The sequence below is a fragment of the Geotrypetes seraphini genome, chromosome 6 (assembly GCF_902459505.1).
Source record: "Geotrypetes seraphini chromosome 6, aGeoSer1.1, whole genome shotgun sequence".
Lineage (NCBI taxonomy): Eukaryota > Metazoa > Chordata > Amphibia > Gymnophiona > Dermophiidae > Geotrypetes > Geotrypetes seraphini.
The window spans coordinates 184391944-184404391 of NC_047089.1; the positions used below are offsets into that span (position 1 = coordinate 184391944).

Consider the following 12448-nt stretch of genomic DNA (forward strand, 5'->3'; position numbering starts at 1 on the left):
GGGGTACACCACTAGTCACTTTCTCCCAGTCGGAGAACTTCCCATTTATGCCCACTCTCTGCTTCCTGTTTTCCAGCCATTTGCCTATCCATCTTTGTATATCTCCCTCTATGCCATGGCTTTGTAGTTTCCTAAGAAGTCTTTTGTGTGGAACTTTGTCAAATGCTTTCTGGAAGTCCAAGTATATTATGTCCACCGGCTTTCCACTATCAATTTGCTCGTTCACGGTCTCAAAGAATTGGAGTAAATTCGTCAAACACGATTTCCCTTTCCTGAATCCATGTTGACTGGGTTTCATCAAGTCATGTGTGTCCAAGTGCTGAACTATGCTATCCTTGATCAGTGATTCAATCATCTTGCCGGGGACAGATGTAAGACTCACAGGTCTATAGTTGCCCGGTTCTCCTCTCGATCCTTTTTTGAAAATTGGCGTGACGTTCGCTTTCCTCCAGTCGTCTGGTATCTGACCAGTTCTGATTGACAGGTTTGCAAGTTTTTGCAGTAACTCTCCGATTTCGACCTTCAATTCCTTCAAGACTCTCGGGTGAATTTCATCCGGTCCAGGGGATTTGTCACTTTTAAGTTTGTCGATCTGGTAGTATATCTGATCTAAGTTCACTTCAATTGTGGTGAGGCTGTCCTCTATTTCTCCTGTAAACAGTTTCTCCACTTCAGGTATTGTTGAGGTGTCCTCCTTCGTAAAGACAGACGCAAAGAAGGAATTTAGTTTGTCTGCGATTTGTTTATCTTCCGGTCTGACAATGCCACAGCGGTGGCTTATGTCAATCGTTGAGGCACCAAGAGCGCTCAGGTGGCGGAGGAGGCGGCTCGGCTCATGCTTTGGGGCGGAGTCACACCTTCTGGACCTCTCGGCCTCTCACATGGCCGGGGAGGAGAATGTTCAGGCGAACTTCCTCAGTCACATCTTAGATCACAGAGAGTGGTGTCTCAGCCCTGTGGCTTTTCAGTTGATAATGCAGGCTTGGGGTCAGTCCCTGATGGACCTGACGGCCACGAGTGGCAATGCCGAGGTGTTCCGCTTCTTCAGTCGTCGCAGGGATGGACTGGCTGAGGGTCTGGATGCTCTGGTTCAACCATGGCCAACAGAGGGGCTGTTGTGCATGTTCCCTCCGTGGCCATTAGTGGGCAGAGTTCTTCTCCGCATTGTTCGCCATCCGGGTCTGGTGGTTCTGGTGGCTCCAGATTGGCCTCGACATCTGTGATACGCAGATCTGGTGACACTCTGGTGGCGGATCCTCTTCCTCTGCCTCCCTTGGACGACCTTCTGACGCAGGGTCCCATTCCCATGTTCGACCCGTCTCCCTTCTGTCTTACGGCTTGGCTTTTGAAAGGGGTCGCCTTGGTAAGAAGGGGTATTCAGATAGGGTGATTTCTACACTCATGGGGGTCCTGGAGGCTTTCCACCTCTCAGGCTTCTGTATGGATTTGGCACTTCTTTGAGGGGTGGTGCCAGGTGCAGGGAGTGGTCTCTCTTCGCGTTTCTGTGCCTAACATCCTAGAGTTCTTGCAAGATGGCCTGGATAGAGGCCTGGCTTCGGCTTCTCTACGGGTTCAGCTTGTGGCCTTGTCAGCCTTTCGGGGGTTTGTGACGGGTCAGCGTTTGACAGCCATTCCTGATGTGATTCGCTTTTTGCGGGCAGCCTAGGTGCTCAGGCCTCCCGTGCGGTCCTCTGTTCCCTCTTGGAATCTCAGTCTGGTTCTCTCTATTCTGATGCACCCGCCCTTCGAACCGTTGGGCGGCTGCTCTTTGAAGGACCTTACACTTATATATCCAATCATGACCAGCAGGTGGAAACTGAAAACAAAACTGTGGGACAGTATATACTATACTCCCTTCTCTATTTACATCAGTCTGCCGAATAGCCAAGCAGAACTAAGAACTGGAAAACAGAAAGAAGACTGGTGTAAATAGAGAAGGGAGTATATTATATACTGTTCCACAGTTTTGTTTTCAGTCTCCACCTGCTGGTCATGATTGGATGCAGACCCAATATCGCAAAGCAAAGAAAGCTGAGGAGAGGCCCGAAAGGAAACAGGCAAGTAGGCCTCTGCCAGAGCGAGAGAAGTCAGGAACTCCCCCGGCTGAACCGCCAGAAGGACAGACTGCAGTGTGTCCATGCGAATAAAAGGGAATTCTGAGAGTCCTGTTGACCTCAGTTTAAACCAAGGATGGGCCGAAAGGTCCCCTCCCTTTAGGGCCCCATAAAGGAAATGGCATACCAGCCGATACCGCACTCCTGAGGGGACACTGGACAACTGCTTTGAGATCTAGCAAGCGCTGAAGGGTCTGGCGAAAGGCTAGCGTCTCCCATGCCACCTGACATGGAGAGGCTAGATATGATCCGGCAGAGAGCAGGCAAAATTCAAATACATAACCGTCCCGCACCACCACCAGGACCCGCTGATCGGACGTGATCTTGGCCCACTTGGGAAACAAGTTGCGAAGCCGGGCCCCCACGGGAACCAAAGGGGGCACCGGCAAAGAGATATCGCGCAGGACGGGCAGCAGGGGAACCGGGGGGGAACTCCCAGCCCCCCGACGGGCCCCCTGAAAAGACTGCATGCGCTAAGCCAACCGACCCCGGGGAAAAACCGGAAGCCTGGAAAGAAGCAGTCCCATGCCCCAGGCGAAACTTGCAAAATTCCCGCAGACGCCCCCAGGCAATGCCAACCCGAGATGCCGGGCGGGCACGGTCCTCAGGCAGACGGGGCACCTCCGGGTCCGTCAGAGTCTGAACCACCAGATCTAAGTCCTCTCTAAACAAAAAACAACCCCCGAAAGGGAAATTTTGGGAAGTTCAGTTTTGGACGAGGCAACCGCCGACCAAGCGCGAAGCCACAAGGTACAGCGTGCGGCCACCAAAAGTCCCAGACTTAGCAGCACCAAGTCACAAAGAACAACCGAGAGGAACGAGGCAGTCATCTCAAACTTCACCACTTCCTGATCCACTAAGGACCAGTCATCAGACTCACGATCCAGGACATGCTCAGACCACCGAAACACGGTGCGACCCACCAGCCCCACACAAATAGCCGCCTGAACCCCCAAGGCAGAGACATCAAAATTATACTTAAGAAGTGTCTCTAACGTACGCTCCTCAGAGACCCTAAGAGCAGAACCATCCATAACAGGCACGGTATGCCGCTTAGGAAGTGCCGAGACCACCGCATCCCCCATTGGCGAAATTAAGGTAGCCCTATCCCCCTCCGGGATGGGATACCCATGAGCCAAGGCGCACACCAAACGAAACGGTGCCCGTAGGCCACTGCGCCAACACAAAATCCCGAAAATCCTGACGCACAGGAAAAGAGCGGGAAACAGGACAGACCCCCTGAAGCAGAGGGGCCCCCATACGCGGGGTCTCCGGTGGCGCAACTTCAAAAATGCAGCACCAAGGAGACCTGCTACATCAGGTCTAAAAGCTCATCTCTCTGAATAAAAAGCGCACCACGGACGCATCTGCTCTGGAAGAAGGGAAACCCGCCGCCCCGCTGACAGCGGGCATCCCCTCTAGAGGATCCTGGAAGCCCGCCAAAGCAGCCAGGTCCTCAACCATGCCAACACGCTCCTCCGACCACCAATTCGCAATCCAAGCCCCCCCGCAGGCGCTTGGATGAGGGAGGAGGAAGAGGGGACGCCAAACGAAAAGAAGGAGGCAAAGCCATAGGGGGCGTGGAGGGAAACCACCCCCGAAACCCCCCAAGTGCACGTGGGACCCCCAATTGTCTGCACAAAGAAAAAAATTAAATTGGGGACAAAAAACCCCTGGGGGTCCCCAGGGACTCCCTGCCCCAGCAGGGGTCCCTGCTGAAACCTGCCCCTGTGTTTGCAATACAGGGGGAAGGTCACCTGAGGTTGCAGACAAAATGGAGGGGCCAGACAGAGAAAATGGCGAAGTTCCCACCAAAAATGCTCCCTCCATGGCCTGTAGCGGCTGAGAAGGCTGAACAGTCCCAGCCGCTAATACAGGCAAGTCGGCATCAGCTGTCAAAAAAAATCAGCTGAGAGGGAATCCTTCGGGGAATCTCTCCGTGGGCGGTTGGGGAAGACCAGGCTTCCCCACTGCTCCCAGCCGACTCGCGAGGCACCATCGGCGGGGAGCTCTGGGCGCCTGCAACCGCTGCCGACGGAGCTCCACCACCTCACCGGGCCAAACTACCGATTTCAGTCCGGCTGCGAGTGCCTCGCGGCTGGACCTAATTGTGTCCCACTCCCCCGGAGAAGGGCACAATTGCTCCATACGCGACCTAGCTAGAAACAAAGTGCTGGTTAGAAGAAAAAATACAGTAAAAAACATTAAACTGACAGGGAAGCAACCCTGCAGACCGGCACTACCTCAGGATTTTTTTTTTTTTTTACAGAACAGACTCCACAGGCTCTCGAAGCAATATGCCTTGCTTGATTTAGGGGGCAAGGCTTACTGCTGAGGCTCCTCTAAAAAAATGTGGGGAGGTGGAGGAAGTGGGGGGAGGGACCCCGCTCGAGACCCGCCGGGTTTGACACTCCCGAGGTCGGACGGACCCCCAAACAGGGCCCGCCCAAGCTCTATCCGGCCAAAAACAGGGACTAGAAACCCCCTAAACAAATTCCAACAGCCCTACCAAGGGAGATGGGTACAGATCACTCAACACCTGCTGGAGACTGAAAGAAGACTGATGTAAATAGAGAAGGGAGTATATTATATACTGTCCCACAGTTTTGTTTTCAGTCTCCACCTGCTGGTCATGATTGGATATATACCCATTCGTAAAGATTAACCTCTACTGGTCTGGAGAGTGCTAAAGAAAACCAAGAATAACTCTTTAATGCATTCTGAATTCTATTTTTTAGACATCAGAATATGAAAAAAAAATACAGTGGTACCTCGGTTTACGAGTGCACCGGTTTGCGAGTGTTTTGCAAGATGAGCAAAACATTTGCAAAATCAGCACCTCGGAAACCGAGCATGCCTCGATTTGCGAGCGGCGCACCCTGCGATCCGGCACGCTCCCCTGCTATCCAGCACCCTCCCCCCACGAACAGGCACCCTCCCCCCGCGATCCAGTACCCCCCTACCGCTGCTTACTGTCATCTGGGCACCAGCACCGGCATGTCCTGGTCGTTGATGCCGGTGCCCAAAGATCGGCCTCCTCTTCTTGCTGGGCCGTGAACTCGCAGATGCTCAAGGCCCAGCAAGAAGAGGAGGCCAATCTTTGGGCACCAGCACCAACACACAGGACATGCCGGTGCCCAGATGACAGTAAGCAGCGGTGGGGGGGGTGCTGGATCGCGGGGGGGGGGGGAGGGTGCCGGATCACAGGGGGGGCCTTCGAGGGGAGCAATGCCGGTTCTCGTGGGGGAAACTCACTTTGATAAACGAGCATTTTGGATTACAAGCATGCTCCTGGAACGGATTATGCTCGTAATCCAAGGTACCACTGTATAAGGGTGTGAAGACAAGGCATTTTATACCAGTGTGTCTCTTGGTCAAGTGGCCAGTGCTAAGAATCTCAGACAAATAGAATGACTCAAGCTTGCTTTCCCACCTTAAGTGTTCCACAAGATTCCACTAAAAGAACAAGAGAGAGATTTTCTACTGATAATATACACCTGTCAATGACATTCAGTGGTCTGGACTGTAGGAAAATCCCTTAGATTGCCGTAAATTGCAGTTGAACAGTTTTATTACATGACTGACAGATATATTCTTTAATTTTGTTGCATAAACCTACAATGAGAACACTGATTTCAGCTCACACTTTAAGAAAACATTTTTTAAATCTGGGGTTAACTAGGAGCTCATCAAATCTGTGACTTGCACATCTGAACTTACAGATTTTCTTACCTTTGTATCTTCTGACCAACTATGGGCATAGTTGGCCAGACAGCCATCTTCTACTGGACTTAGATGATCCAAGAGGTCAGAAACTGTTGGATGATTTACTTCATCTGGTTGGAAGTGGTTTTCTGTTGGTTCATCAGTTCTTTGCTCAAGACTTGTCCTTGAATCGGCAGGCCTAATCTGAGACCTGTTATCCAGGTTTAACAGTACACTTTTTTCTTTTGAGTCATTCTCATTTGTCTCACTTTTCTCATATTTCTCACTGAAAGAGGTGCTGCTTATCAGTTCCTCCTGTAAAGTCTGTTCTACATCGGTCCTTTTTACTGTTGTTCTGGCACATTCCTGGAATAGAGGATTGTTAAAAAATAAACATTCTTCCACAATGTCACTTTCAGAAGGTATGTCCTCATCATCTCTCTGTCTCTCCTCATCACTTTCTTCATCATCATTATTTTCATCTGCAATTTCATCATCTTCTTCAATCAGCAAAGTGTTTTTGTCAATCCAAAAATCGGTTTCAGCTAAAACTGATTTTGGTGGGTTTTGAAGGTTATGGAACAAATTCCTTGATGGTTCTTTCACATCTTCTTGCTTGTCTATTTCATCCTGGAGGTCCAACATACACAACTGTGCCTGATGGATACTAGCTAAAAACATTTCTTGGGCTGTTTTATGTTTATCCACGTTTGAGTTATCTGAATTATCTGTTCTAGTTGGTTCTCTATGTGCTGCTTGAGGTTGATCATGTGAGGTTCCTACTAGTTCCTCTTCCTTAGGAGGCTGAAAAACTCCACAGACCATCTCGGTGTCAGTTCTTTCTATATCAAGAGGGCAAAGTAACTCCGCTGTTGATTTCTTGAGATCATATGCCAGTTCTTCCATGTTAGCCAACCCTGGCTTGCCAGACTGTTGATTGTGCAAGTTCAGCAAACTAGGTTTCACATGTGTTATACATTGGGAAGGTCTGTGCAAAAGGACAGTCTCAGACTGTAAACATTATCTAATCCAAACCAAGTGCTATAAATTCCAAATAAGGGCCACTGCTTGATAATCTATATTATTTATCGCATTGTGCACTATGGACATAAAACTCTGCATTTGTTCTGTGCTACAGCAATTTTGTTGGTGCCATGATAATGAGTCTGAAAAACACTACTTCTTCATGTGTTAAGCAATGTAAGTACTTTTGAGAATACATCCATCCTTTCAAAGGTTAGCCTAAACAGCAAAAAACACAGAAAAGAAAGTTAATGATTACTCAGATGAAGGTTACACATTATTCACCAAGTATAACATTGGTATTTTTCTGTTATCAGCTTCAAAAATATAAGCATGGAATACAGTAGAATAGGTAAACGTGAATCCTTTTTTTTTTTCTCTTCTCTCTTTCAAAAATGGGAAAGACTAGAGGACACTCAATGAAATTACATGGTAGTACTTTTTTATTATTCATATAGCAAGTAAGACAAAAAGATCAGACAGACGTTACTGTAGTACAAAATCATATCTCTTACTAAAAATGTTCCTAATACATAAAGCAAATTCTTCTTCCTGCTATATAGTAACCCAAGACAAGAGACTCTTTTATTTATAACCTCCCATCTTCTCTGTTAATACATGGCAATACTAAAATAAATAGAAGGAAATATTCTTTTTTCATCAATGAATAGTTAAGCTCTAGAATTCATTGCTGGAGGATATGGTAACAGCAGTTAGCATATCTCAGTTTGGACAGACACAGGAAGAGTCACTACTTATTCCTTGGGTCGGTAGCATAGAATTCTGTCAGCTACTTGTGGCCTGGATTGGCCTCTGTTGAAAGCACAGAACTTACTAGATGGATCTTTGGTCTGACCCAGTATTTTGAACACAAAGTCCATGAGTTTTGAATAATGTTTTATATATATTATGACAACAGAAGTATATGTAATACTTTTTTTTTTTCTGAGAACCGTACTTCATTTACAGGAATGCGCATGTCCCTTACTGTACAGCAGTGGTCTCAAACTCGCAGCCTGCTAGGTACTATTTTGAGGCCCTCAGTATGTTTATCATAATCACAAAAGTAAAATAAAACAGTTTCTTGATCATTTGTCTCTTTAGCTATAAATTACAATATTATTATTAAGTCTTAGCCAAAAGGAAAGATTTATAAACTATAAAGAGTTTTACCTCATGCAAAATTGTCATTTCTTTAATAAGACATTACCGTATTTTCACGTAGATAACGCGCACCCGTGTAAAACGCGCACACGGGTATAGCGCGCGAAAAACACAAATCTATGTACAGAAATTTTTATATACCGCGCATGCTGCCAGACTCTCCCGTCACCGCCCGACTCTCCTTTCGCCCGACCCAACTCTCCTCTGGCCATCCCGACTCTCCTTTCGCCCGCCCCGACTCTCCTCTCCCCCTTGAAGTCCTGTCCCCACCCTGAAAGCCTGATGCCCCCCCCGACGTCCGATTCACCCCCCCCCCCGCAGGACCGCTCGCACCCCCACCGCGAAGGACCGCTCGCACGCACCCACACCCCAAAGGACCGCTCGCACGCACTCCCACCCGCACCCAAACCCCCACCCTGAAGGACCGCTCGCACCCCCACAGGCTCCCGACCCCCCCCCCCCCATCATGTAGAAGCTCCTACCGGTGTCCTGCTGCTTCCTCTTGGCGGTCCCGACTCCCCGACACGATCGGAGCAAGAGGGAGCTCAAGCCCTCTTGCCCCAGCCAACCGCGGCACCCCCGACACGATCGGGGCAAGAGGGAGCTCAAGCCCTCTTGCCCCCCCGACTCCCCGACACGATCGGGGCAAAAGGGAGCCCAAGCCCTCTTGCCCCGCCAACTCCCCAACTCCCCGACAATATCGGGCCAGGAGGGAGCCCAAGTCCTCCTGGCCCTGGCGACCCCCCCCCCCCCGCTAGTTGATCGGGCCAGGAGGGAGCCCAAACCCTCCTGGCCACGCGACCCCCTACCCCCCCCCCGCACTACATTACGGGCAGGAGGGATCCCAGGCCCTCCTGCCCTCGACGCAAACCCCCCTCCCAACGACCGCCCCCCCAGCCGACCCGCGACCCCCCTGGCCGACCCCCATGACACCCCCACCTCCCTTCCCCGTACCTTTGTGTAGTTGGCCGGACAGACGGGAGCCAAACCCGCCTGTCCGGCAGGCAGCCAACGACGGAATGAGGCCGGATTGGCCCATCCGTCCCAAAACTCCGCCTACTGGTGGGGCCTAAGGCGCCTGGGCTAATCAGAATAGGCCCGGGAGACTTAGGTCCCTCCTGGGGGCGGGGCCTTGGGCACATGGTTGGGTTGGGCCCATGTGCCTCAGGCCCCGCCCCCAGGTGGGACCTAAGGCTCCCGGGCCTATTCTGATTGGCCCAGGCGCCTTAGGCCCCACCAGTAGGCGGAGCTTTGGGACGGATGGGCCAATCCGGCCTCATTCCGTCGTTGGCTGCCTGCCGGACAGGCGAGTTTGACTCCCGTCTGTCCGGCCAACTACACAAAGGTACGGGGAAGGGGGTGGGGGTGTCGTGGGGGTCGGCCAGGGGGGTCGCGGGTTGGCTGGGGGGGGCGGTCGGAGGTTCTTGGGGGGGCGGTCGTTGGGGGGAGGGGGGTTTGCGTCGAGGGCAGGAGGGCCTGGGATCCCTCCTGCCCGTAATGTAGTGCGGGGTGGGGGTAGGGGGTCGCCGTGGCCAGGAGGGTTTGGGCTCCCTCCTGGCCCGAACAACTAACGAGGGGGGGGGTCGCCAGGGCCAGGAGGACTTGGGCTCCCTCCTGGCCTGATATTGTCGGTGAGTTGGGGAGTCGGCGGGGCAAGAGGGCTTGGCCTCCCTTTTGCCCCGATCGTGTCGGGGAGTCGGGGGGGCAAGAGGGCTTGAGCTCCCTCTTGCCCCGATCGTGTCGGGGGTACCGCGGTTGGCTGGGGCAAGAGGGCTTGAGCTCCCTCTTGCCCCGATCGTGTCGGATGTGCCGCGGTTGGCTGGGGCAAGAGGGCTTGAGCTCCCTCTTACCCCGATCGTGTCGGGTGTCGGGACCGCCAAGAGGAAGCAGCAGGACACCGGTAGGAGCTTCTACATGATGGGGGGGGTCGGGAGGCTGTGGGGGTGCGGGTGGGAGTGCGTGCGAGCGGTCCTTCGGGGTGGGGGTGCGTGCGAGCGGTCCTTCGGGGTGGGGGTGTGTGCGAGCGGTCCTTCGGGGTGGGGGTGTGTGCGAGCGGTCCTTCGGGGTGGGGGTGCAAGCGGTCCTGCGGGGGGTGAATCGGACGTCGGGGGGGGAACTATGTAAAAAAAATTTTGTACAACGCGCTCACGCGTATAACGTGCGACGGTATGCGCGGTACGAAAAAACCACGTATAACGCGCACGTTATATGCGAGAAAATACGGTAACTATTTTTTCTGAGGCCCTCCAAGTACCTACAAATTCAAAATGTGGCCCTGCAAAGGGTTTGAGTTTGAGACCACTGCTGTACAGGGAAGATTTCAGAGGGTTCTCTCCAGGAACTGGATGCCGGGGGCTGAATATTTGGTTTGGAAGATATCTTTTTCTCTGAGGTACAGGGAAAGCTAATAAATAAAGAGTTAAGTACAGTAAAACCTTGGATTGCAAGTAACTTGGTATGCAAGTATTTTGCAAGACAAGCAAAACATTTTATTAAATTTTAATTTGATTAACAAGAAAGGTCTTGCAATACAAGTACATACAGTATTTTATATTAAAGTTTTGGGGTTGTGGAACGAATTGTCTGAGTTTCCATTATTTTCTTATGGGGAAATCCGCTTTGATATACGAGTGTTTTGGATTACAAGCAAGTTTTCAGAATGAATTATGCTCACAAACTAAGGTTTTACTATATAGTAGAAAAACAATGAAAGCTCACATTTGTTGGCTCAGCCTCATAGGATTACAGATACACAATTATTATGTTGTCATCCTCTTGATTACAATATATTGATGACCATCAGAAAAACAGATAATGGTTGGATTCCACAGCATTCTAGCCTTTCAACTTTAACCAACCCTGGGCCTGATTAAGGAAGGACCCACAATTCAAAGTGATTTAACAAGGCAGGAAATCTCATTCCCTGACTCTGGTGCTGTTTCCCTATGCTCGAATAGGGCCTCCTCTCTATTCACTACGGTATTTCTATTTTTCTCCAGCAGCTCTCAGGAAAATGGGGGCTGGGGGTAGCAGCACCAGCAGCTCTGACCCCTCTCTCTTCCCAATCCTTCCATCTAGTACCTGATCCTCTCTCTCTCTCTCCACCCCTTCCATCCAGCATCTGATCCCTTTTCTCTCTCTCTCTCCTTCTATTCAAATCTCCCTTTTCTCTCTCTCTCTTTCTCCTTTCATTCAGCAGCTGCGCTTTCTCTCTCTCCTCCTTTCCATCTAGTGTCTGCTCTTCTCTCTCTCCTCCCTTCCACCCGTCTGCCCTTCCCTTTCGCTCTATCTCCTCTTCCATACAGTGTCTGCCCTTCCCTTTCTCTCTCCTCTTCCATCCAGTGTCTGCCCCCTTATCTCTCTCTCCTTCCATCCAGGATCTGCTACATTTTTATTCTCTCTCTCTCTCTCTCTTCTATCCTGCATCTGCCCCCTTTTCTTTCTCTCTCCTTCCATCCAGCATCTGCCCTTTTCTTTTCTCTCTCCTTCCATCTAGCATCTGCCCCTTCTCTCTCCCCTCCCTTCCATCCAGCATCTGTCCCCTTTTCTCTCTCTCTCATTCCATCCAGCATCTGCCCCCTTTTCTCTTTCTCCTTCCATCCAGCATCTGCCCCCTTTTCTCTATCCCCTCTTCCATCATCTCCTCCCTTCTCTCTCTCTCCCCTTCCATCCAGTGTATGCCCTTCTCTCCCCTTCCATACAGCATCTGTTTCTTTCTCTCTCTCCCATCCTTCTACCCCTTCTCTCTCTCTGTCCCCATCCAGTGTCTGCGAACTACTCTCTCCCCTTCCATCCAGCGTCTGCTCCTTTTCCCTCTCCCTTTCCATCCAGCATCTGACCCTTCTCTCTCTTCCCTTCCATCATCTCCTCCCTTCTCTTTCTCTCCCATTCCATCCAGCGTCTGCCTTCTCTCCCCTTCCAACCTGCATTTATCCCTTCTATCTCTCCCTTTACATCCAGTGTCTATTCCTTCCATCTCTCTCCTTCCATCCAGCATCTGCCCTCTCTTGCCCCTTCAATTCAGCATCAGCCCCTTCTCTCCCCTTTCGTCTGCTCTCTTCTTTCATCGTCTGCTCTTCTCTCTCTCCTTCTATCCAGCATCTGCCCCTTCTCTCCCCTTTCATCTGCTCACTTCTCTCTCTCCTTCCATCCAGCATCTGCCCCTCTCTCTCCACCCCACTTCAATCCAATGTCTCCTCCTTCTCTCTCCCCCTTCCATCTAGCATCTGTCTCCTTCTTGCTCGCTCTCCCCTTCAATCCTACATTTGCCCTTTTCTCTCCCCTTCCATCCAGCATCTGCCCCTTCTCTTTCTCTCCCTCTTCCATCCAGTGTTTGCCCCCTTCTCTCTCCCTTTCCATCACCTGTACCCTTTTCTCTGTACCTCACTTCAACCCCGTGTCTATTTCCCTCTAGCGCCTGACTCCTTCTCCTCTCTACCTCC

The 12448-nt window shown here is 51.0% G+C and overlaps 1 protein-coding gene across 1 annotated transcript in view; it reads right to left on the minus strand.

Moving 5' to 3' along the window:
• The window catches only part of PSD4 (pleckstrin and Sec7 domain containing 4), a 144892-nt gene that overhangs the window by 70362 nt on the left and 62082 nt on the right, over positions 1-12448 (minus strand). Inside the window, exon 2 of the mRNA XM_033949514.1 lies at positions 5847-7061. Coding sequence (XP_033805405.1) covers positions 5847-6725 — 879 coding nt within the window. The 5' untranslated portion in view covers positions 6726-7061. The remainder of the gene's footprint in view (positions 1-5846; positions 7062-12448) is intronic.